Below are 21724 nucleotides of genomic sequence, written 5' to 3'. Positions count from 1 at the left end.
GGGGGGGGGGGGGGGGGGGGGGGAGAGAAAACTGTACAAACTTATCATGCAGTTCAGCATCAGCAATGATTCTTATGGGTATTATAAAGAGAGACAATTGAAGTTCTAAAGGAATGTTATTATTTCATAAAGTGCATGAATTACAAAATAAAATGGTTTACACTGTACGAAGTACTAAGCATCTAAAAGAAAGAGACGCAGGCAGCAGGCCATGATGTGTAAAACTATTTCGACTATGATATAAAAGTTCGCACTGCGTATGCATATGTTGGCAGTGGCACCTAGTTCAGCAAGGTAAACATAAATCAAATGAAAAAGAGAGTAACCAAGTCCTACGTGATTTTAGCAGCCCAACTAATAATTTGAGCAACTTCTATGTGCTATTAATGGACATATTAATCCTATTCATATACATTCATTCACTGTCAACTCAGAGAACGTAAATGTGCAAGCAAATCCAGTGAAGGGAACAGTATAGTAATATTTATCTAAAACTTACTATAAGAAGTATCTGGACGGAACGAAAACAACCCAATACAATTATCCAAAGCGGCAGCAAGGTCGCCAGTGGAAGGCGTAACTGGCGACCAGGCGACGGCGGAAACAGTGCCAGTGCCGTCCGCTGAGAGCTCGAAGACTTGGCGTAAAATGGCGCCAATTACAGTTTCTCTCTCTGACAGAGGGTTGGGGAAATGAGTGATGATGAGAAGAGAAGAAGCACCGTAAGCAATCCATGAGTAGCCAGCAAAGTCCGGTAACCAGTCGATTGCTGGTTCGAATTCAGAGCCTGATTTGGATCGGTTTGGAGCAGGAGGAACGATCTCGGATTTGGCCAGACAAAGCGGTAAATGACCGGCGATATTGATCGGATTTGCTGGCTGACTCGTGCCGTTTCCGTCCTTCATCGTTCTGCGTCAGAGAGAAACAATTAACTGAACTCCAGTTTTGCAGCCTTAATGCAAAACATGTGATGAAATCACACTTCGGTCTCAATAGTTTTCCGTTAATTACACTTCCGTCCTTCGAGTTTTGGGGTCATATATTGTACCCAATTATTGCAGTGAAAGACGGATTTTATCATTCATTTTTCTGTTTATTGTACCCGCTTGCATCCCACATGAGAGGGACAGTTTCGAATCTCAGTGAAGGCGATATTGGCTCTTTGTGCTTTGTTTGGTTACAGATACTATATCAGTACATTGTAACGGAGTCAATAGTACTAAAAAAATCAATTGATGATACTTATTTTTTGCATTTGACATGTAATTTTGAGTGATAACTCTATTTTTAATATATAAAGTATATGGAGTTTTTTGCACTTTTGGTCTACGAGTATTGTGTCATTAACAATTTTGATCCACAACTTTTAAAACTTGCATAATTAGTTCACGAGTATTAATTTCTTAGCACAAATGGTTCTTCCGTGAAATCTCAGTCAAACTTTTACCGAAAAAATTTACTTTCAGTTTATAGCAGGGGTATAATGGTCTTTTCATTTTTTGTCACTTTTTAGTTTCACACTTTTGGTCCTACGAGTATTGTTGCACTAACAATGTTTATCTACAACTTTCAAAACTTGCATAATTGGTCCATAAGTATCAATTTTTTTTGTGAAAATTGCCCTTCCGGTGAAATTTCCGTCAATTTTTCACCGGAAAAAAATTATAGCAAGGGTATAATAGTCTTTCCTTTTTCTTTTTTACCATCGCAATTTCTCTTTTATATCCAAAAGCATTTCTCTATAGTTTGATTTTAGTACTGAAAACATCCACCAAGTATTCTGCGTTGGTGACTTGATCACCCCATTGCGGGAAGGAGACAACCGAGGTTCCGATGGTGAGCACATTCATGGATGAATTTCACACGCAATGATTCACGAAACATGTTGTGGAAGGTTGGGTCAACACCTGTTCTTGCGGACACTATTGCACCATTTTGACAAGCTCACCGCCTTGAAAGCTGAGCCTTTGCTAGGTGGCCTCATGGACCACAGGAAATGAACGCTAGAGTTCACTAACCCGTGAGTTGTATCGTCAACTTGTTCTTGTCTCAAGAAGATGATATTACCAAATGATATGTACATCATAGAATGGGTTATTTTAGTAAAAAATCGGCGAAAAGGAAAATGACATTATATCCCTGCTATAAAAGAAAAAAATTTTATCGGTGAAAAATTGACGGAGATTTCACCAGAAGGACTATTACCGCTAAAAACTTGATACTCGTGGACAAATTATGCAAGTTTTGAAAGTTGTGGATCAACATTGGTAGTATCACAATACTCGTGGTACCAAAAGTGAAACAACTAAAAAATGATGAAAAGAAAAAGACCATTATATCCATTCTATAAATAAAAAATATTTTTTATCGGTGAAAAATTGACGGAGATTTCACCAGAAGGACTATTACCGCTAAAAACTTGATACTCGTGGACAAATTATGCAAGTTTTCAAAGTTGTTGATCAAAATTGTTAGTGTCACAATACTCGTGAGACCAAAAATGTAAAAAAACTCAATGTATATGTTTTTTTTTAAACACTCGTAATTCTTTGTGAGATAGTCCATGTCCCATTATATGTATTTTTTTGATTTCTGTACAAGGTAGTCTCGTGGTACACTCAATGACCTTATGGTATAGTGATTTATGATTTATGAACCTATACTATATTCTAATAGAATCACTAGTACTTGAAAAAAGAACTCTCTTTTTTACTTTATGTTTTGTTCTTTAAACAAAATTTAAATAAATTGAGTGGATGTTATGTTTTTTCATTATTTATGTTATTAATCGTTTGTCATCATTATTTTAAACCATCTATTCTTCTTTTTCCTAACCCACAATGTTGTAAAGCTTTTTATTTAATTATTTAAGATAATTGGAAAATATCCCATCATAAATTGTTGCATTTCATTCTCAAAATAAGGTTTGTATTTTATTTAAAAAAAAAAGGTTTGTATTTGATTTACGACATTTCTTCTTTTATGTGTTGAGATACTTTATACTACGTATTTGTATTTATTTATTTATTTATTTTTTGAAAACACGTATTTGTATATTTAATATTGAACAATATTCTAATAGTTCTCCATACCTACGCTCCCATTATATCTTTAGAAGTATTTTGCTAATCGAAAAAAGAGAGAAGTTAAATGGCAAGAATCAATTAAACAAATAAATTATACATAAAGGTCATAAGCTAGGCAAATTGGTGAGATTTCAATCTCAAATACACTAATGTTACTTACTGATGGTGCAATATGATGAGGTTGACTAAATTGTACCAGTTCTGCAGTTTATGCTTCAAATTGGTGAGATTTCAATCTCAAATAAGTGATTATGGGTTGATCTCAACTGATGTCCAAAGCTTCTCTCCATTGATGCTGCATCTAGATGCAAATGCTATCCTTCTGTTACTCTTTAAATTCAAAAAATCAACCTGTGCACACATGTCATGAGAGCTTTAACTTAGAGAGGCAATGCAATTATCATATTCACTCAAGTAGTTAAGTTGATAATGTAACAATCTGAACCTGCTCAGGATCCAAAACTAGCAGGCAAAATGCATCAGTTGGACCCGCAGAAGGATCCAATGAATTTTCCTGAGATGATTGATCATCCAATGAAGGAAGTCCTGGAGAGGGTCCCAAGTACTGAAGTCTTGATTTCAGAGAACTAGCAAACCAAGCTGTCTGTCTTTGCTGCATAGTGTATAACCAAGTAAGGAACGCAATCTAGTTCTGTGTCCTTGCCAGACTGAATTTAATGAAATCCACATGTAAAGAGATCAAAGTTTCACTTATTCTGACTGTTAAAGTATAGTGTATAAACTATTAATAGTGTATAAACTATTAGTAGCGGAATCCTTATATTAAGGCTAGTGGAGCACTAGCATGTATTAGGGCAGGATTTAGGGAGTCTTGTCTCTCCCTCTCTCCTATATATGTGTATCAGTTTATGCAGTGAAGAACAAACAGAAAACACAGAAATATATTAGCTTTTCTTCCCATTTTAGTTTCTTAACACTGACGATATATGGGAATATAGGATCACACATGATACAAGATGTGTTTAGTGTTTTTTGTTCTTGACAGTGAATTTGATGGATAGATAAAGAGATATGATTAGTATAGGGGAATGTGTTCTACTAAGTAGCTGGTTGCAGCCTTCAACGGCGGATACAATACAGGCAACTAAGATGTGTTTTTGTAGCAGAGAGGCATTAGTCCTCCCTGTTCTAAGGCTTAGCCTATATCTACATGGAGGTTGTGAGATGACAGTTAAGATATGGACAGCCTGGGGCAGTATCTTGTATTGCCCAAACTCCCAGGCTTGACAAGTCTTGCTATGGCCTATGGGGTGCGTACTGTGTAGTGGACACAAAGGTTGTGGTATCACCATGTAATTAGTCCAAGAACCTGACCTGATTTGCAAATGATAAGTGCCAATGGTGCAGGCAAGCACTTGAAAACATTTAATTACTAGTGCAAAAGTGAGCCTATTTTAGTTATGTAGACTGTAGAGAATAGCTCACTGAAATTGAACAAGGTATTCAAGTATTCTACGTATCAGAGGCAGATAATAAAACCACTAGTACTGCAATACAAACATAAATTGTGTCTGGACCTTTGACCTTCCATAAACAAAGCATCTAAAGACAATTCAACAACACAAACACACGAAGGACAGTATGCATATGCAAATATTTCAGTTATCCAGTATTACCTGAAGCTTATCTGGATCAGGGTTTGATGCATCAATGACATCCACTCTTCCATTAATTCGATACTGCTCCCAGGAATCAGTAAAATACCAGCATATCTGAAACATCACAACTCAGCAATTTGTTTACTATTAAAAGCAGCCAGATAAAAAATATAAAGAAAAAAAAAAAAAAAGTTACCCAGAGAAGTAAATGAGAGTGCATTGAACCAGTTTGGTTCACAATTAGAGAAAAAGTAATTCACTTATCTATAGATTCCTCTCCAATATCAACCAGAATCCACAATATAAAACATGCACACCACGCAAAGAAATTGGTTTTCAATCAAAAGCACTGATCTTTAAGTACCTCTGCAAATGGGCAGTGCTTTATGTCTTCGATCTGCATTGATTAGATGTGAAAGATCATATCTTTTTTAGTGTTTTTTTTTTCAAAACAGGAAAAAAAATAATCTCAGAAGTTCATGAAAAGATACATGCCAATAATTCAGCATCAGAGAAAATAGGAGAGAGTATCGCAGGGAAGAACCTTTCGAGTTCTGGAATCGGTATAAATTTGGATCCTATCACTGTTATCTTCAAAGCCTCTGAAACAAAATGCCCCAACAAAGTCAAGGAAAAGCAAAAATTCAGCAAAACTTTTTAAATGCCAATAAATTCTTCAATATAGTTCAAAATTTTATACGAGACACAGACCTGAAGACGACGGTACGATTTGAGGGCCTGCCATTTGATCCAACTGTAGCCTGAAGGAGAAAAATAAAAAAGAAAAAGTCAAAATATAACAGCAAATGGCAAATGCGATGCGTGATTGATGTGTGGATATTTACAAGTTGAAGATAGATAGAGTGCTTGAGGTGAGAATTAGAGTTTAGAGAGTTGAGAAGAAGGTGCTTCCATGGAGCTGCTGTTGCCGAGGTACCCATTTTTTCAGGGGAGAATAAACTTTTGTTTGGGTGTACTGGGTAGATATTCAGCCCATCCCAAAATATGTCAGTCTGGATGAATATCCATTTTGCTCGACTTTTTATTTTTCAAGGAAAAAAAAAAAAAAAAAACTCGAGCTTGCTCGACCTAAAAAGGTATTTGTTACTTTGTCTCAATATAACATGTTAATGTGTTCAATTACAACTTTTACAAGTTTATAGATAAAACTTATTAGTTTATGTTGGCTAATCGTAAAACCAACCACATCTAATATAAGAATCAGCTTACAGTCTCACACAAGCAAATTTCACATTTCCATCTTTTTCTAATCCTAGACTACCAATTTTAAGTGTGTATTTTAACAGAGATTAATTTCTACACTGCTGTTATTGTTATATTCCCTCCCTGGTGGCTGTATGTGTTGCGTGCAGCCTCAGCCTCAGGAGAACGGGCTATTACTTGACTTTGTTACTTCAGATATTTGTAGTCACATTTATGATCAAATAGTATGGAAAATTCTAAAGAAAATAATAATAATAATAATAATAATAATAATAAAGTCATTAACAACCAGAATACAAATAAATGGAGTAATTTCACTTTTACTCTCACCAAGATTCACCAACTCTCTTGAAAACACTTGCGACAGATTGACATCAAAAGTAGGATAATAAATCAAAACCAACACCTTAATTCTGTCTATTTATAATGTCACTGGGATACACTAACCAAATAACAAGTTTAGGCCAGACAAAAAACGAAGAGAATGATATGACAATGGCAAACCAGAGATATTATTTGTTGAACAACTTGATCACTGATTATTGCTAACCAATAATCTTGATATCACCCAGCAACTTGCCGGTTAGATGCCTGAGGCTGAGCTACCACCACCGCTCCCTCATTACTGCTTCCCAAGCCAAGGTTCATAGCCAGGTCCTCAACTGCTACCTTGATAACATCTGTACGAACGCCAATATCGGTAGCATAGCGGCTCATGCAGTACATCCCCGCTGTTACTGTGGCCACACCAACAGGACTGGGAATTAGTAACTTCAGAGGAGAAGAAATAAGTGCTGCTAAAGGGACACCAATCACTGAAGATGCTTGCCCACTCCTTCCAGCTCCCAACCTATCTAGTGTAAGAAGGCCTGTTTTGCAGTACAAGGCAAAGTCTTCACAGTTGTTCTGGAATACATCATAATTCCCAAATCCATTTTGGAGAAGATGCATTGCTCGGTGTATGACTGTCTCAGGGGAGTCTGATGCTGCAGTGGTGCAAGTGCCCCCTCGAACTTTGGCAAGAAAAACTGAAGGTGTCACTCCATACTCAAAGTAGTAGAGAGAGCCATTCTTGAGGAAGCAGTCCAGACAAGAAAGTACTACTCCACTACTGGGTTGCCTAAATCCACAATCAGGAAAGGTTGGGCAGGATGAAGAAAGGTTCAACACTTCATCATCAGCAGTATCAGAAGAATTCTCAATGCGGGTAAAATGAACAACTTTGCTTCCACCAACATAAATGCCTGTGTATCAGACATATGATAATGCTTTTGATTTTTAGCTTTAAGAAATTCAGGTAAAGATGAGCACAAGAATGGCTAATGCATCCGAAACCTAGAAATTTATTACTTATCTATTTGAAAACAGAAGAATAGGAGGCAACTTTGTGCAGAAAATAAATGAGAAGAGGGCAAGATGTACTTAATTCAATCAACGTAAGGGAGTGAACTCTTAGGAGTCGATCAGTTTCACTGTTAGCAGGTTTTATAAACAGCAGGACTTACCAATGCATATAATGATACGGCAAAATCCTTTAACTTCTAATGGCATCAGGTAATGGTAAAGGAGATGAGGCTGACACATATGAAACACAGAGTTGCAGACTGGAAACATGTATAAAAGAACTTAACCAGCTTCTCTCTCTAATACAAAAGCCTTATAGAGAGAGAGAAGCTAAATGATTATGGATCCAGGTCAAGGATGTGAAGTACAGATTGTCAAACTACCTGAAGCAGAAAGCTTGGTATCAGATAAAATTTCTCCACGGAGAATTTCAGGTGTGTCAATGAAGGGCCAGGCTCTAAAATGATCTGGTAACCAGCCATCGAAAAATGACTTAAGACTTTGTATTCTATAAAAAGTAATATCTGCAGTCATTCGATTTTGATGGTTCTCCTTGTCCTAGTTCTTTCCAAGTCTGCCCACATTACTAGCACTATCAAATAGCCCAATGGCTAATTAATTATCTGACACGGTAGCAATGTTATTAGGTTATTCCTTCACAATCCTTTAATTTTGTTTGTTATCCTTTTCTTTCTTTCTTTTTTCTCCAATTCTCCTAAGTCCTAATAAGCCCTACATTAGTATATCACACCAATGATTGAATGGCTAGTTGGGATCTGTTATGCCGAGCACTGTCACATAGCGGTTGTGCTAATCATCATTATGATGCCAAGGAGAATAACCAAGACCAGCAGAGGATAATTGCTATGCCAAGGTAAACTACTACTTTGTCAAACACCACACTACAATAACCACTTGAAGATTTTGTGAGATCTCACTATTCAAAGGGAGGGAGGGCCAATTATTTCTTAAGCTAGTAGCATACATTTCAAAGAATCAAAATGTATAATGTTGGAAGCAAAGTAATTAAAAACTACATTAAGTCAATTATCCCAAGCACGCAAGATAAGCAATACTGAGATTGTAAATCACAGACGTTTGGTAAAGCTTATGCTAATGCGATTGTGATTGTGGATTTGTGGGTTACGAAACTACAAGTTACTCAAACATTATTATCCTAAATCATGAATACAAAATATAATCTATAATCTTAACGATCTAAGTAAATGAATTTTCCTCGAGCAATTAGTCCCACATCAATTGAAAAAATAAAAAATAAAAATCATCTCATAGAATAAGAACAAGAATACAAGATTAGAGCAAAAATGTTATTTGAACAAAATTGTGGAAGTCAAAAGACTGGAATTTTACACACCTATGGCAGAAATGCAAAATGCATCCGAGTAGACAGAAAGCAGAAGAGGTGGGGGGACAGAGAGAACCACAAATGTTAGCCCAATTTCAGATTTTGTACAGCTTACCAAATTTCATCATTACTGGTTAAGAGAGGAAAATATGAGAGTGGAAAGCAGTATAGATGCAGATACAACCATTTGGGAAAGCATTGTGAATTACCGTGGTGGGAGTAAGCAAAAACGGCCCTATAAGTGTATATATGATCCCCGGGTTTGATCTCACTTCTCTCGACCCTGTTTGTCAGCAACCCCATATATCTCGATCAACTCTTCCTGCTTTCTGCTATTAATGCTCTGCACTTGACTTTTGAGGTTGAAGTCTACTCAGAAAGTAACCATCTTTGCCACCAGGAACAAAACTAGAACAAAGAAATAGGCACGGTTCACCGAACCACCGTTATTTTTCTGCTCAACAACCGTTACCCATGGGATGGATAGTATAGCAGCAGCGGTGATGATGACGATGGTGAGAGTCACATTTGCTGATGATTCTCTTGAACAACTCTTCTGCCGTTTTCATTATCCTTTTTGACTCCAATATGATGTGCCGATGTGGAACGGACTTCTTTGGATACAGACAAATGGGGTTATATTACATCCAAAAATACTACTCCTAAACTAAAAATATATTTGTCGAAGACTTGTGGTTTAATGGCACCCACTATCTCGATTTATACTCTCACATAAATAATGGGAGTGGGTTTGAGCCAATATAAAATAAACTATACATAGAATTACTTATTACATTTACTATCAATTTTTTTTAACTAATAATGATGTGCCATATTTTGATTACTTTTAAAAACAATGGGCCACATTCTTTACTCATTTACTCTTTTTAATAAACTTTGTACACATAATACGAATTATATTTTATGAGATTATCATCATTTTTTTTTTCAATAAAGTGGGATAAAATCTCAATCATTGATCTAGTCAAAATCAACAGCTAAGAATGAAGAGAACTTTATAAAAATGCGGTGACATTATTGTAATTTTGCATAAGTTCAAAGCTTAACGTAAAGCATGTGTCGTAAGTTTATAGCATTACAATGTAGCACAAAGAGCCAATATCACTGACCTCTCACTTAAGGATGCTACAGCTATGCCGCTTGACCACAAGACCTTTGGTATCATTTTAATTCTTAATGTGCATATGTTTAAAGTTCAAGGTGCAATATTCTTTCATAAGTTTATAGCTTTACATGTCTAAGATTGCCAAAGGCCTTGTGGTCAAGTGGCATGAAGTGATTCTCCCAAGTAGGAGATTATGGGTTCGAGCCTCAGTGGGGATACTACATTTCAAATTTAAGGTATTTTTTTTCAAAATTAGTGCATTTATTAAATATCAAAACAGAGACAAAGCCTTGGGCCTAAAAGTGACCTAAGGCTCAAACAAAGGAAGCCAAAAGCCTTACAAAATCTATGGGCTAACAACTAGCCTACTCTACCAACAAGGGCCAAAGCCCCATCATAAAAGGAGGCAAATGCCTTAAAAAATTAAACCAAAGTCTTACTAATAAAATGAAGCCAAAGCCTTAAAACCAAACACTTAAGCCGAAAACAGATTGAGGCCATTCGGCCTTCCCAACCTTCAAACCAACCTCAATTCAAGCCCAACTTCTACACGGCCAAATCATATTCAAGCCCACGATTTTTAGTCCAAGTGAATGAGCTTTATTAAAAACTTAAAGTTTAAAAACTTAAGTTTAAAACCAAAGACCTTGTGGTCAAGTGGTTTTTAGTATCCCAGTTAACACTCTCACATGGATAATGAGAGTGAATTCGAGTCTCAATAGAGGTAATTATTGAGTGAATTCAAACCATCCTTTATATATTAAAAAAACTTTTGGTATTAAATTATTAATTTATTTTTTTAAAGAATAATTATTTTTAAAATTTTGGTTTTAAAGTATTAATTTGAACAATTATTAATATATTTACGGTTAATTGATGTGGAACGGAACAGGTGTTTGTTCAGGCCTTGTCTTGCGGATGATTTCCTTTTTCCCAATTTCAAAACGCTGGGAGTATAAATCAGTCCCCTCCCCATTTAATTCTTTTTTCTCTTTTATTAGTTATATTATTTCGTTTGTTTTTTTTTATTAAAAGAAACTATATATATTATTTTCCAAAAGAAGAATAATCCAAGAAATTGATTCCCTTTCCTTTTTGTGTTTTTAAAAATTACTGAAAGAAGAGTTTATAATTAATAAATTATTTTTTCTTATTAAAATTTCCCTTCATCCCGTCTTCTTCCTTCTACAACATCCCATCGCCGGCATTCCACCAACTTTTTTGTTTCATAATAATGGTAGGTTTGATTTGAGGGAGGGGGTGAACAGCGTAAAGGGCGTGGATTTCTTAGACAATAGAAGCTGAAAAGTATGAGTTGAATGAAGAAGATTTTAAGAAATTCGCGGTATTATAATGGAAAGTGGTGTTAAGGTTAATAATGCACGCATTCGATTGTCGTCCTCGTCTACTTCGTGGCCGGCATGTAGAGCAGATGTATCTTTCCCGTTGTCGAAGAGTGCATTAGATCTCAATGCCAGTTTTTCCGCATCTGGACTTGACATCGAATGTCGATCCCGACGATTATTGTTCGGCGAGAGGCGATCGGCACTCGAGTATTCAGAGGCATTATTCCAAGTGCAGCAGACTCGCGGGCCCCTTTTGGGAGACGTCTTCTCCAGCCCCCTCTGATTAGGTTGCGTTTTAGCTCTCTCTTCCTCGCCTTTCTTTGGGCTGTGGTGTTCCTTTCTGTTTTTCCTTTTTCGTTTTCTTCTTATCCGTCTTTGGTTTCTTCGTCTACTGCTGTTTGGTCGGTCGCCGGGATGACTAGTTCCGGTACTCGATCGGGATCGTTTCATTCCGGGAATGGGCCCGGGCTTGGTATTGGAAATGGGAGCTTCCTAGGATTTTCTGCCAACGGAAAATATCGGTTGTTTGCAAGTTCTAATGAGCAGCCTGACCTTGAGGAGGTTGACTACGTGGAGAAAGATCCCAGAGGTCGATACCTTCGGGTAATAATGTGCTATTCCGTATTAGAGGTTTCATTCATTTTTCTTTATTTCAGATTTTGTTATGCCAGAGTTCCAAGGATGAATTCTCTTCTTAAACCGAAGAATAGTGGCATATTTAAGAAGCCAACAACAATGGGCGAAATTGGAATGTGCTATGTTTAATTTTCAGTTTCATACTTATTCTTCAGTCATTCACATCCTTCTGTTTTCTCTTTCAGTATAACCAAGTATTGGGCAAGGGAGCTTTCAAGACTGTGTATGCACTCTCCCCCCTCTTTCTCTTCCCTGTTCTGTGGATTCCATAGACTTATTTGATTCTTGTTTTGTTTCGCATTTTAATAGCTTTAAGGCATTTGACCAAATTGATGGAATTGAAGTTGCATGGAGTCGAGTAAAAATTGCTGACATGTTACAGTCACCAGAAGATTTGGAAAAGCTATACTCTGAGGTTCATCTTCTTAGACAGTTGAAACACGAAAACATTATCAAGTTCTGTGATTCATGGATTGATGACAAGAAGAAGACAATTAACATGATTACAGAGCTCTTTACATCTGGGAGCCTGAGACAGTATGTTTTTCTTGGTTTTCCCTATTATCTCGTATGAACTTCCTATTCATACAAAAAAGGACTTACTGTTCTTCTATAATCACTGCAACAATTTTGGCTATTAGATATCGCAAGAAGCACAAAACTATTGATATGAAAGCTATCAAGAATTGGGCTAGGCAAATTCTTCAAGGTTTAGCCTATCTTCATAGTCAGAACCCTCCTATCATTCACAGAGACTTGAAATGTGACAATATATTTGTGAATGGAAATCGAGGTGAAATAAAAATTGGCGACCTTGGATTGGCAACTGTTCTGCAGCAGTCTACTGCCAAGAGTGTGATTGGTATGAAAATGTTTCCAATAGCACCCTTTTGAAGTTATGTTATTCTTTCAGCAATGCTTAGTTTGTGTGTTCTCTGCCAGGGACTCCTGAATTTATGGCCCCTGAGCTTTATGAAGAGGAATATAATGAACTAGTTGACATCTATTCCTTTGGCATGTGTATGCTGGAAATGGTCACCTTGGATTTTCCTTACAGTGAGTGCAAGAATCCAGCACAAATTTATAAGAAAGTTACCTCGGTTAGTTCAGCTATCTTTGCCTCAAAACTATTCAATATTTATTTTTTATGTAGTCCGTTATCAATATCTAAGGCATACTGCATACTCAGGGTATAAAACCTGCATCTCTAAGCAAGGTTACTGATCCTGAAGTCAGAGAATTCATCAAGAAATGTTTGGTTGCAGCACCTCAAAGGTCGCCTGCTAAGGAGCTTCTTAAAGATGCCTTTTTTCAATTTGAGAAATATAAAAAGCCACTATATGTTCCATTACAGTTACCTACTCAAATTCCAAGATCATTAAGTTCATTGAACTATGAACCTAACTCAATGGATATAGATCCTGAGCATAACCAGTCTGCGGGTACAGACTCCAATTGTGGAAGTCCTCATGCTCAAGTATTGGAATTCCAAAGATTTCATCGGAATAATGAATTCAAGTTAAGGGGAGAGAAGAATGATGACAGCTCAATTTCATTGACCTTGCGCATTGCAGATCCCTGTGGTATGTGCAGAAGAATTTATTCCTTCTTTTTCATCTAGGAATTAGCATGTGACGTTTTCTTTTTTATTTTTTATTTTTATTTTTTTTTCTGACAGGTCAAGTGAGGAATATACACTTTCTCTTCTATCTTGACACCGACACTGCACTTTCAGTTGCGGGTGAGATGGTTGAACAATTGGAGCTAGCCAAGCATGATGTTGCTTTCATTGCGGATTTTATCAATTACCTAATAATGAGAATTATACCTGGTTGGAAGCCCTCATCTGAGTGTGATTCTAGTGGAGGAAAAAGTACATGTGAAGGGGATGAGGCCATGACAGGCTGTTCCAAGTCAACTCTTCATCAAGATGATATTTCAAGTAGTCAAAGCGAAATTAGTTCCCAAGCTGATAAGGGGAAGGTGTATCTCCATTCAAGAGTTGCATCTCCTCATGTGGCTGAAATGGAGGATAAAGAGTCTCAAGGATCAATTGCATTTGAGGTTATGGTTATGGGTAATCATGTTTCTGCAAGGAATAGGATGTCATCCGGAAGTGTAGATTACGGTGTTGATGGGATGTGTAAAGGTTCGGGTAGGATGATTTCAGATATGGATTTGTGGGATTTATGCCAGGATGAATATAAAGTGCAGGGAAATGGAAATGGTAGTGGTAATGTAAGTGAATTAACAAAGCACATGGAATGGACTTTTGCAGATATGAGTGGAACACGTTTATTTCTGAACCCAGCAGGCAATTCTCTGTCGTTGATGGAGAAAACCCGGGAGACGGAGCTAAATGTGCATCTTGCGTCAATTGAAGAGCAATACCAGCAGTGGTTTCAACAGCTGTCAAGAATGAGGGAGGAGGCATTGCAAGCAGCGAGGAAGCGATGGATAACAAAGTAGGCAGTGGATTGAATGAATGATGCGGACAAATTGTTTATATATCTGTCCATGTTATTATTATTATTTTTTATTTATTTGTGAAATTGAGGTTTATGATTTCCATGTTAGCATTTGGTTTATGTTATCATATATAAGTAAGTTGCATCTGTAAAAATTGGGTATGGTGTCCTTGTACAACTAAACATTTCTTCAGTCCTCAAGGTTTTATATGGGGGTGAAGATGTTGTATAAGATTTGTATATAAAGTTTTAGTTGCATGCCACCTTGATCCTGTCTTATTTGTTACATGCCATGGTTTGAGTTATATGATGTACTGCAAATTCAAAGATGATGCCACATTATACTACTTTTGGCCACTCTCTTTAAACAGCAGTATTCACTTTTGAATTTAATCCCCAAAGTATAGTGGGGCATTACACTGGGTATTTTATTTTTGCGTAATTTTTAATATGTGGAATGACTACTGCCGTAATTAAAAATTGGACAAAAAGGGTCCCAAGTATTAAAAGTTGGACAGAAAGAAGTAGACACATGGAAAATATTTTTATATGAAAAATATTTGGTTTACTCTCATTTTTAATTTGGGTAAATTATCAAAAAGATTCCTCGACTATGCCATAATGTACAAATTAGTTATCGACTAATAATTTTAACAAATTAAGTCCTCAAGTATACAACATCTCCGAAAGAAGCGGCATATAGCGAGAGCCCAACATCTTCGAAAGAAGCGGCATATAGCGAGAGTCCAACATCTCCAAAAGAAGCGACATGTAGCGGGAGTCCAACATCTTTGAAAGAAGCTGCTGATAGTAAGAGTCGAACATCCCCAAAAGGAAACGAACACTGGAGGCTCATTACCAACATCGCTGACGTCCAACGTGTGGAAAGCTGCGCCAGAATGGTCACGCATCTATACCATCATGCCTGCTATGACAACAAGCGCAACATCTATAGAGGATCAACTTGCTGGCATCACTAAGGCTCTTGAAGGGATGACCAACCTCATTCAAAGCCAAGAAAAGAGAATCAACGGCTTAGTTGAAAAGGTCGAGAGCACAAGAAACAGCGAAACTAGCAGGGCTCCTAGGAAACAACCTGAGGTTCAAGGAGAAGACATCTCACACTCTCCAACTCGCATTGGGCGAACTACGATACGTGATGAATCAACTTCGCACATACTAGCTTCGGACATGAGCGTTCCAGTCACTGGGGGCATGATACCAGTAGATCGACTTAACAAGTTCATCATGGGAGCTATCAAAGGCAAGCTCGAGGGAGGACAACCTTCATACACTTACGCCAAGCCTTACACCCAAAGGATAGAGGATTTGAAGATGCCTGTTGGCTATCAACCTCCAACATTTCAACAATTCGATGGGAAAGGCAATCCAAGACAACACATCGCCCAATTCGTGGAAACATGCAACGACGCTGGGACATATGGAGATCTTCTTGTCAAGCAATTTGTTCGCTCTTTGAAGGGCACTGTATTCAATTGGTACACCGACTTGGAGCCTGGTTGCATTGATAGCTGGCATGACATGGAGCGAGAGTTCTTGACCCGCTTCTATAGCACAAGAAAAACCGTCAGCTTCTTAGAACTCACCACCACTCGCTAAAGGAAGGGTGAATGCTCAACTGCTTACATTGAAAGATGGAGGGAGTTGTGCTTAAATTGCAAGGAAAAGATTTCACAGAGCTCTGCGATTGAAATGTGCATCCAGGGCATGCACTTCGAGCTCTCCTATATCCTCCAAGGGCTCAAGCCTAAGACCTTCGAGGAATTATCTAGTCGCGCCCATGATATGGAATTAAGCATAGCTGCTAATGGTGGACAAAACATACCCATCCAAAGCTTCTACAATGGGGGCAAGAGTCATGATGTTGAAAATGGGGGCAAAACCCTTTAAGAAATACGAAAGCATAGATGCTATGCATGTGAATACTCAACCATCTCGGATATTCACTAAAGTTGCTAGTAGATTTAAGGATGCTTCTATGTCATTGCGGGGTGGTAGAAGGCTTTCTCTAAGGGAAAGACAAAACAAGCAGTATCCATTCTTGGATTCTGATGTCTCACATATGTTTGATGAGCTGTTAAAGCACAATCTCGTTGATTTGCCAGAAATGAGGCGACCACATGAGGCATCAATGGTAGATGATCCGAGTTACTGCAAGTACCATAGACTTGTCGGACATCCAATTGAAAATTGCTTTGTCTTTAAGGATAAAGTAATGGAGTTAGCTCGGGAGGGGAGAATTCAACTTGCAGATGTCACAGCAAGCGCCAATCAAGTTTCCATCTCATGCAGTAAATCTACTTCACTACTCAGTAAGAGGAACAACATGAAGAAAAATGAAAAACGACACAAGTGCATATTCCCTCTTAATATCAAGTCTTATGATACCAAACCTGAGTATGGTACTCGACTTGGTATTAAGCATGCTAAACAACACCACATTTGTGATGCAACACGACCACCTAAGCAAGTTATGAAAAGGTGGGTCAAGAAGAGAGTGTTAAAGGGCCCTATTGATGGAAAAATTTGTAACCACCATATGAAAGCACGAGTTCCAATCACATTGGCGGATTATGTGCCGAAGTGGTTCCATACTCCAACTAACCAAGAAATGAAGATGAAAATTCCTCAAATCAACCCATGTGATGGAGAAGAATGTGCATCATCATATTATACCACTATCTATGATGGAGGCAATACTTGTCAAGCCTCCTCAATATGAATTGAAAACAAATCATGTTCAAGGCTCCTTGGCACGAGTCAAAACTACTTTGTATCCTTCAAGACTCCTCAGCACGAGTGGAAACTGCCCTATATCATTTCAATCTCCGTAGTACGAGGATAAACTACTTTATATCATTTCAGTCTCATTGTACGAGGATAAACTGCTTCATATTGTGTCGAGACTTCCTTGAATTATACACTTTCAAGCTGGATGCGCTCTCATGTGACGCGTTCAAGCAAGTCTCGAGGGGGCAATTTGTAGACATGGAAATTTTGATGGAATTAAATTGGTTATTAATATTGGACCGCATATTATTTGAACTTGTATATCAATTAATTAAATTAATTTGGGTTATGTTATTTGCTTAATTAATTCAATTATTTGATAAAGATTTAGTCAAATTAGATATTATTATTTAAGGTATTATATATAGTTTTGATAGGATCATGAACCTAGACATTATGGTGGCTAAATACATTTTGGATAACTCTTTATATTATCTCAAATATTTATTTATTAATTTTGAGATAATATCAAAGAGTTTTAGATGAAGTGGGAGTCTCACATTTCACCCCTATAAATAGAGGCATTTATTTCATTCTCAATCATCACTTGAAGCTCCACTTCTCTCTAGAGTAAAGATTTCAGAAGTCATAAAGAAGCCCTGCAGAATTGAAGATCAAACAATTCAAGTGATCAAGTCAAGCTAAGTCAAGCTAAAGTGGGACTGAAGATCAAGCCAATTTAAGACCGGAGGCTCTTCAACGAGGATCAAGCAACAAATCAGCCCTTCATTGAAGAACAAGTCACATCCCGGAGGCCCTTCAGCTAAAGTTCTAAGTCAAGTAAAGCAAGTGAAGAATCAGAGGATTTCCTTGATAAAGATCTTGTACCCACGCACCTTTTGAAATTCAAATATATATACTTTTCATATTTTCTTGTTCACAACATTCTTCTGCACGGGAGCATGAAATTTATATTTTTTCTCGGCATTAATTATTTAATCGTAGTTATTGTGCTGGTTGAAGTGCTGAAGAGGAACTACTCTAGGCCTGAGGAGGTTCAGTAGCCATTTCATTTTACCCTTGGCTGAGATAGGCCATATAAATTAGCAACTCCCCCAGTGCTGAAGTACTGTGCATCAATTGTTTTTCTCTCATTTCCTCTCCACATCTCCCTATGTGCGTTGTGCTGTTGAGAGACTTGCACCAAAGTTCGAGTTATTTACGAAAATGTCACCGCGTCGTTTTTTTAAAATTATTTCTAATTCGTTGATCTGGCCGTGGACGACTGTGGATCATTCTCATTTCTCTCTTGGGTACCCGTTCTCATTAGAGCGCGCCCCTATATATATATATATGTATATATATATAAAATTCGCCAGGCCGGGCCAGCCCAATTTGTTATTTGGGTAATTTTTTTTGTCTGTCATATAATTTTTGAGCTTATTGGGCCAGCCCGATGATTCAAGCTAAAATTGACATTCCTAGTTCCACACATACTCGGTCGCTAGCTGGCTTTTTTTTTTTTTTTTTTTTTTTTNTTTTTTTTTTTTTTTTTTTTTTTTTTTTTTTTTTTTTTTTTTTTTTTTTTTTTTAAATAATAATTTTGTTAAAACATTTTTAAATTTAATTTTGTTGTTAAATTTTTAAAAATTTATGCAATATAAATGTAGTATATAATTTTGATACCATATTATTTGAATTGAAATTTTATAATTATAAATTTATTTTAATTTTGACATGTTTAATTTAAATATAATAATAAAAATAATAATTATCAGGTCAATATACAAATGTAATACTTATAATAAGTAATGTAATACTAAATCAGGAATAAAATATTTGTTACTTATAAAAAAATCGTAATAGTTTTGAAGATAAATGTAATACTTTTATATTTTGATGTAAAAGTATTACGGAGTATTTTTTTCTTTAAAATATTACATTTTTTCATATAAGTAATAAATATTTTATTCCTGATTTAGTATTACATTTGCTAATATAAGTATTACAATTCATCTTGACTCAACCCGTCACACGATCTCACACAAGTTTTTACCATGGTTTACAAAAAATTGAGAAAAAGTCTAAAACTAATGGGAATAATGGTTTTTGAAATTGGGTGAGATATTGGATGATGAGAAATCCAAAGGCATCAGTTTCAGTTTTCCCAATGCTTTAGCTACTTTAGTGTTGCAGCAGCAAATGCTAATGATATTTATTAGCTCTAGCCTCTAGTTTAATTTGCTGGTGACATAAATCTCCTACGTTCACTTCTAAAAAGAGATACAAAAAATAAAAGGAATTGGGAAGAAGTAAAGTAAATAAATGAAGAAGAAGAGTTAATGAAAGAGTGAACCCATTTATTATATTCTCCGCTAAAAGCAGCCCACGCTGATGGAATAAGAAACCAAACATTTCTTTCCTATAATCCGTGAGATATAACAAAAGTCTCAAAGCTGAGAGGCGAGGCGTACGAAGCTAAAATGTTAAATTCATTCCTCACACTAAAGGGGCAGTGAATATAGTACAATTATGAAAGGTCAATATGAACACAACAGAAATTAAGGGGAAAAGATTTTGTATGAGAGCAAAATAAGAGAAAATCCTAAGGGAAAAGCCAGATGAGATAATGCAAGCTATTGGATGTTTTTATAGTGCATACCCCAGAAATTCAAACTATATAGGAAATTGCTTAACTTTCTAAAGCCTTTTTCCATATAATTCAGGTAAATTTCACAAGATCCAGTATCTATTCTATAAAATGTTAGAGAATCACTTGAACACAAACTTAATACAAGGCCATTCTCATTTCTCATGAAAGGTTGTTACGTCTCAGCTTGACGTGGTAAACTGCTTTAGTGCAGCATCCAATTCATATGTGTGCTAATTTCATTCATCTCCCTCATCTGGTTGATAGGCCAAAAGCATAAAAACATGAGCAAGGTTAATCATAATTTCAAGAATGAGTGTCTTCACAGGCAAACTTCTTGATTAACCAGTTACTCCTCTAAGCCCTCGATCTAACAATGACAACAAGATCTTACATGAAACCCCAATCAATGAAACACTATGGTTGAAAGTCAGAGTATCACCACACGCCAGGAAGAACTTCACTAGATGTTCCTCTTCCATTATTTTGATCTAAGCTACCTGTATGAAGTAAGCAAACCAATTTAACGAATATAATTTTATTTAGGAGCAAAAGTTGAAGAGTTCAATACAAACACTAATTGAATTAGTGTGATCCGTGCACATGAGACATCCACAAGATAGCTACCACAAACATAAACATGGAATAGATAAATTCATATATGTTGAAAAACACACACCGAAACCAAAAAAAAAAAAAAAGAAGAAGAAGAAGAAGCAGACCTTTGGTTCTTCGTTACTTTGTTCAGAAGTCCAGACTATATCTTTCAATCCAGAATTCAAGTTTTTGTAGAACTGCCATTTTCCAGATGGTGAAAATATAAATTATTAGCTATTATCTTAGAATTAGCAGTTCTGAGTAGACTTCTAGAAATCAAAATTAGACATGCCTTGTGAAATTCTAAAGTGTCACCACCAGTTTTCCGGAGTTGAACCATGTGCAAGGAGGGAGCCACCTCAAACACCTGCAGCAAAGAGTAGGGATCAAATGGTTCATCAACAGTTACACCTTTTATTTTCTTGCAATAGCAACAGTATAGAATTCATCTGAACAAAGCCACAGGAAGAAATATGCCACTGATTTAGTGCACCACAATTTTCATACGACTAAAAAAAAGTGAAGGCTTTCCATTATCAAGGTTAAGTTGATACCTCCGTGGCAACAGAAAGGTGACCTTTCCTCCCAGTCTTATCACCCTGTAATTTAATCTAAATTGAAGATAATGATTAAAGTGAGATTGTGAAATACATCAGCAATTACAATGTGACAATACTCTGTAAAAATCAAATAACCAACATCAGACACTTTACATGGCAATCAAAACATGATGTGCTAAAGGTTTAAGTTAGTACCTTGTAATTTCTTTTCTGGACATTGAAACCCAAAGGTTTTGCTGTTTCCTCAATTTTAGACATTATTTCATTTGCAGGGCACTTGGAAGTAAAACATGTTTCTCTTTTAACAAGGTTCTGTAAATTGTATGTCCATTCAAAAGGTAACAACTATGTTACACAAACACAAACAACACATTTAATTTAAAAGCAATATGTCAGATCCATTTTGAAATCAGACATTGAGCATTCAAAAATCCAATGACTATCTGAGCATGCACTTCTCTAAATTTTCAACACATGGAGGTTCTACAACTAGTGACTGGGAATGAAGATTCTTTATATTTTCATGTAATATAAAAATAGTAGCATCAGGAAAAGATTGCATGTTATACATAGAACACAATGTGTGTTTATATGAACGTACCATTTGTTTCTCAAACAAATTTTCCAGATTGAAACCGTGAGACCTAGAAATAAGTTCAAAGGCATTCATGGATTCAGGTTTCTCTTTCATTTCGGTAACAAGATTTTCCTGACAGATTATTAAAAAGATTATTATTATTATTAAAATAAATAAATAAATCAGATATGCTCACTTGCTGGTTATAGGGATTAAACTTGTTAGTGGGAGATATAACCATGTAGCCTAATTATGTAGTAAATCTTGATAATTAATACAGTAGATTTTCTTCATCTATAAACACCAACAGAGAGTGGACTATAAATAAATGATATACACAATATAGTGGGGTGGGGTGGGGGGGGGGGGGGGGG

At 36.4% G+C, this 21724-nt stretch overlaps 5 protein-coding genes across 12 annotated transcripts in view; 1 reads left to right on the top strand and 4 right to left on the bottom strand.

The window, feature by feature from the left end:
* The window catches only part of LOC116016343, a 14062-nt gene extending 13050 nt beyond the window's left edge, over positions 1-1012 (bottom strand). Inside the window, exon 1 of one of the 2 annotated variants that reach the window (XM_031256562.1) lies at positions 500-1012. In XM_031256562.1, the coding sequence (XP_031112422.1) occupies positions 500-905 (406 nt within the window). In that variant the 5' untranslated portion in view covers positions 906-1012. The remainder of the gene's footprint in view (positions 1-499) is intronic. The other variant, XM_031256563.1, reaches the window with a different exon arrangement.
* A 2130-nt stretch (positions 1013-3142) lies between these two features.
* On the bottom strand, positions 3143-5714 carry LOC116017077 (pyridoxine/pyridoxamine 5'-phosphate oxidase 2). Its single transcript, XM_031257599.1, has 7 exons — positions 5551-5714; positions 5417-5466; positions 5250-5307; positions 5070-5102; positions 4724-4819; positions 3532-3699; positions 3143-3437 (listed from the first exon to the last, which is right to left on the bottom strand). Exons 1-7 carry the CDS (start codon positions 5644-5646, stop codon positions 3336-3338), a joined length of 603 nt encoding a protein of 200 aa, XP_031113459.1. The 5' UTR covers positions 5647-5714; the 3' UTR covers positions 3143-3335.
* Positions 5715-6178: 464 nt separating this feature from the next.
* Positions 6179-9216, bottom strand: LOC116015095. The gene is made up of 2 exons (XM_031255100.1): positions 8849-9216; positions 6179-7173 (listed from the first exon to the last, which is right to left on the bottom strand). Exons 1-2 carry the CDS (start codon positions 8940-8942, stop codon positions 6494-6496), a joined length of 774 nt encoding a protein of 257 aa, XP_031110960.1. The 5' UTR covers positions 8943-9216; the 3' UTR covers positions 6179-6493.
* Positions 9217-10869: 1653 nt separating this feature from the next.
* LOC116017547 (probable serine/threonine-protein kinase WNK10) lies at positions 10870-14478 on the top strand. Its single transcript, XM_031258159.1, has 7 exons — positions 10870-11714; positions 11933-11970; positions 12057-12284; positions 12389-12609; positions 12690-12847; positions 12937-13330; positions 13426-14478. The coding sequence occupies exons 1-7, from the start codon at positions 11271-11273 to the stop codon at positions 14214-14216; spliced, it is 2274 nt and encodes a 757-aa protein (XP_031114019.1). The 5' UTR covers positions 10870-11270; the 3' UTR covers positions 14217-14478.
* A 5158-nt stretch (positions 14479-19636) lies between these two features.
* Positions 19637-21724, bottom strand: part of LOC116016502 (CBL-interacting serine/threonine-protein kinase 9) — a 7868-nt gene continuing 5780 nt past the window's right edge. For 3 of the 7 annotated variants that reach the window (XM_031256793.1, XM_031256794.1, XM_031256799.1), the window contains 6 exons: positions 21375-21482; positions 20969-21085; positions 20768-20824; positions 20506-20580; positions 20339-20410; positions 19637-20116 (listed from right to left, as the gene is read on the bottom strand). In XM_031256793.1, the coding sequence (XP_031112653.1) occupies positions 20108-20116; positions 20339-20410; positions 20506-20580; positions 20768-20824; positions 20969-21085; positions 21375-21482 (438 nt within the window). In that variant the 3' untranslated portion in view covers positions 19637-20107. The remainder of the gene's footprint in view (positions 20117-20338; positions 20411-20505; positions 20581-20767; positions 20825-20968; positions 21086-21374; positions 21483-21724) is intronic. The other 4 variants (XR_004097757.1, XM_031256797.1, XM_031256796.1 and 1 more) reach the window with 4 other exon arrangements.

Source organism: Ipomoea triloba, chromosome 4 (assembly GCF_003576645.1).
Source record: "Ipomoea triloba cultivar NCNSP0323 chromosome 4, ASM357664v1".
In the NCBI taxonomy this organism is placed as follows: domain Eukaryota; kingdom Viridiplantae; phylum Streptophyta; class Magnoliopsida; order Solanales; family Convolvulaceae; genus Ipomoea; species Ipomoea triloba.
Note: the sequence above shows the minus strand (reverse complement) of the source record. Positions and strands in the feature narration are given on the sequence as shown.

What these genes read in the sequence shown, in the direction of transcription:
- LOC116017547 (XM_031258159.1), top strand. Translation starts at nt 11,271, where the DNA reads ATGTCGATCCCGACGATTATTGTTCGGCGAGAGGCGATCGGCACTCGA. An exon ending in AAGGGAGCTTTCAAGACTGT is followed by an intron (nt 11,971 to 12,056) that starts GTATGCACTCTC and finishes GCATTTTAATAG; the next exon opens with CTTTAAGGCATTTGACCAAA. An exon ending in TACTGCCAAGAGTGTGATTG is followed by an intron (nt 12,610 to 12,689) that starts GTATGAAAATGT and finishes GTTCTCTGCCAG; the next exon opens with GGACTCCTGAATTTATGGCC.
- LOC116015095 (XM_031255100.1), bottom strand. Translation starts at nt 8,942, where the DNA reads ATGGGGTTGCTGACAAACAGGGTCGAGAGAAGTGAGATCAAACCCGGG. An exon ending in TTTTGCTTACTCCCACCACG is followed by an intron (nt 7,174 to 8,848) that starts GTAATTCACAAT and finishes TCTGATACACAG; the next exon opens with GCATTTATGTTGGTGGAAGC.
- LOC116017077 (XM_031257599.1), bottom strand. Translation starts at nt 5,646, where the DNA reads ATGGGTACCTCGGCAACAGCAGCTCCATGGAAGCACCTTCTTCTCAAC. An exon ending in ACTCTATCTATCTTCAACTT is followed by an intron (nt 5,467 to 5,550) that starts GTAAATATCCAC and finishes TTTCTCCTTCAG; the next exon opens with GCTACAGTTGGATCAAATGG. An exon ending in TAGTTTTGGATCCTGAGCAG is followed by an intron (nt 3,438 to 3,531) that starts GTTCAGATTGTT and finishes ATGTGTGCACAG; the next exon opens with GTTGATTTTTTGAATTTAAA.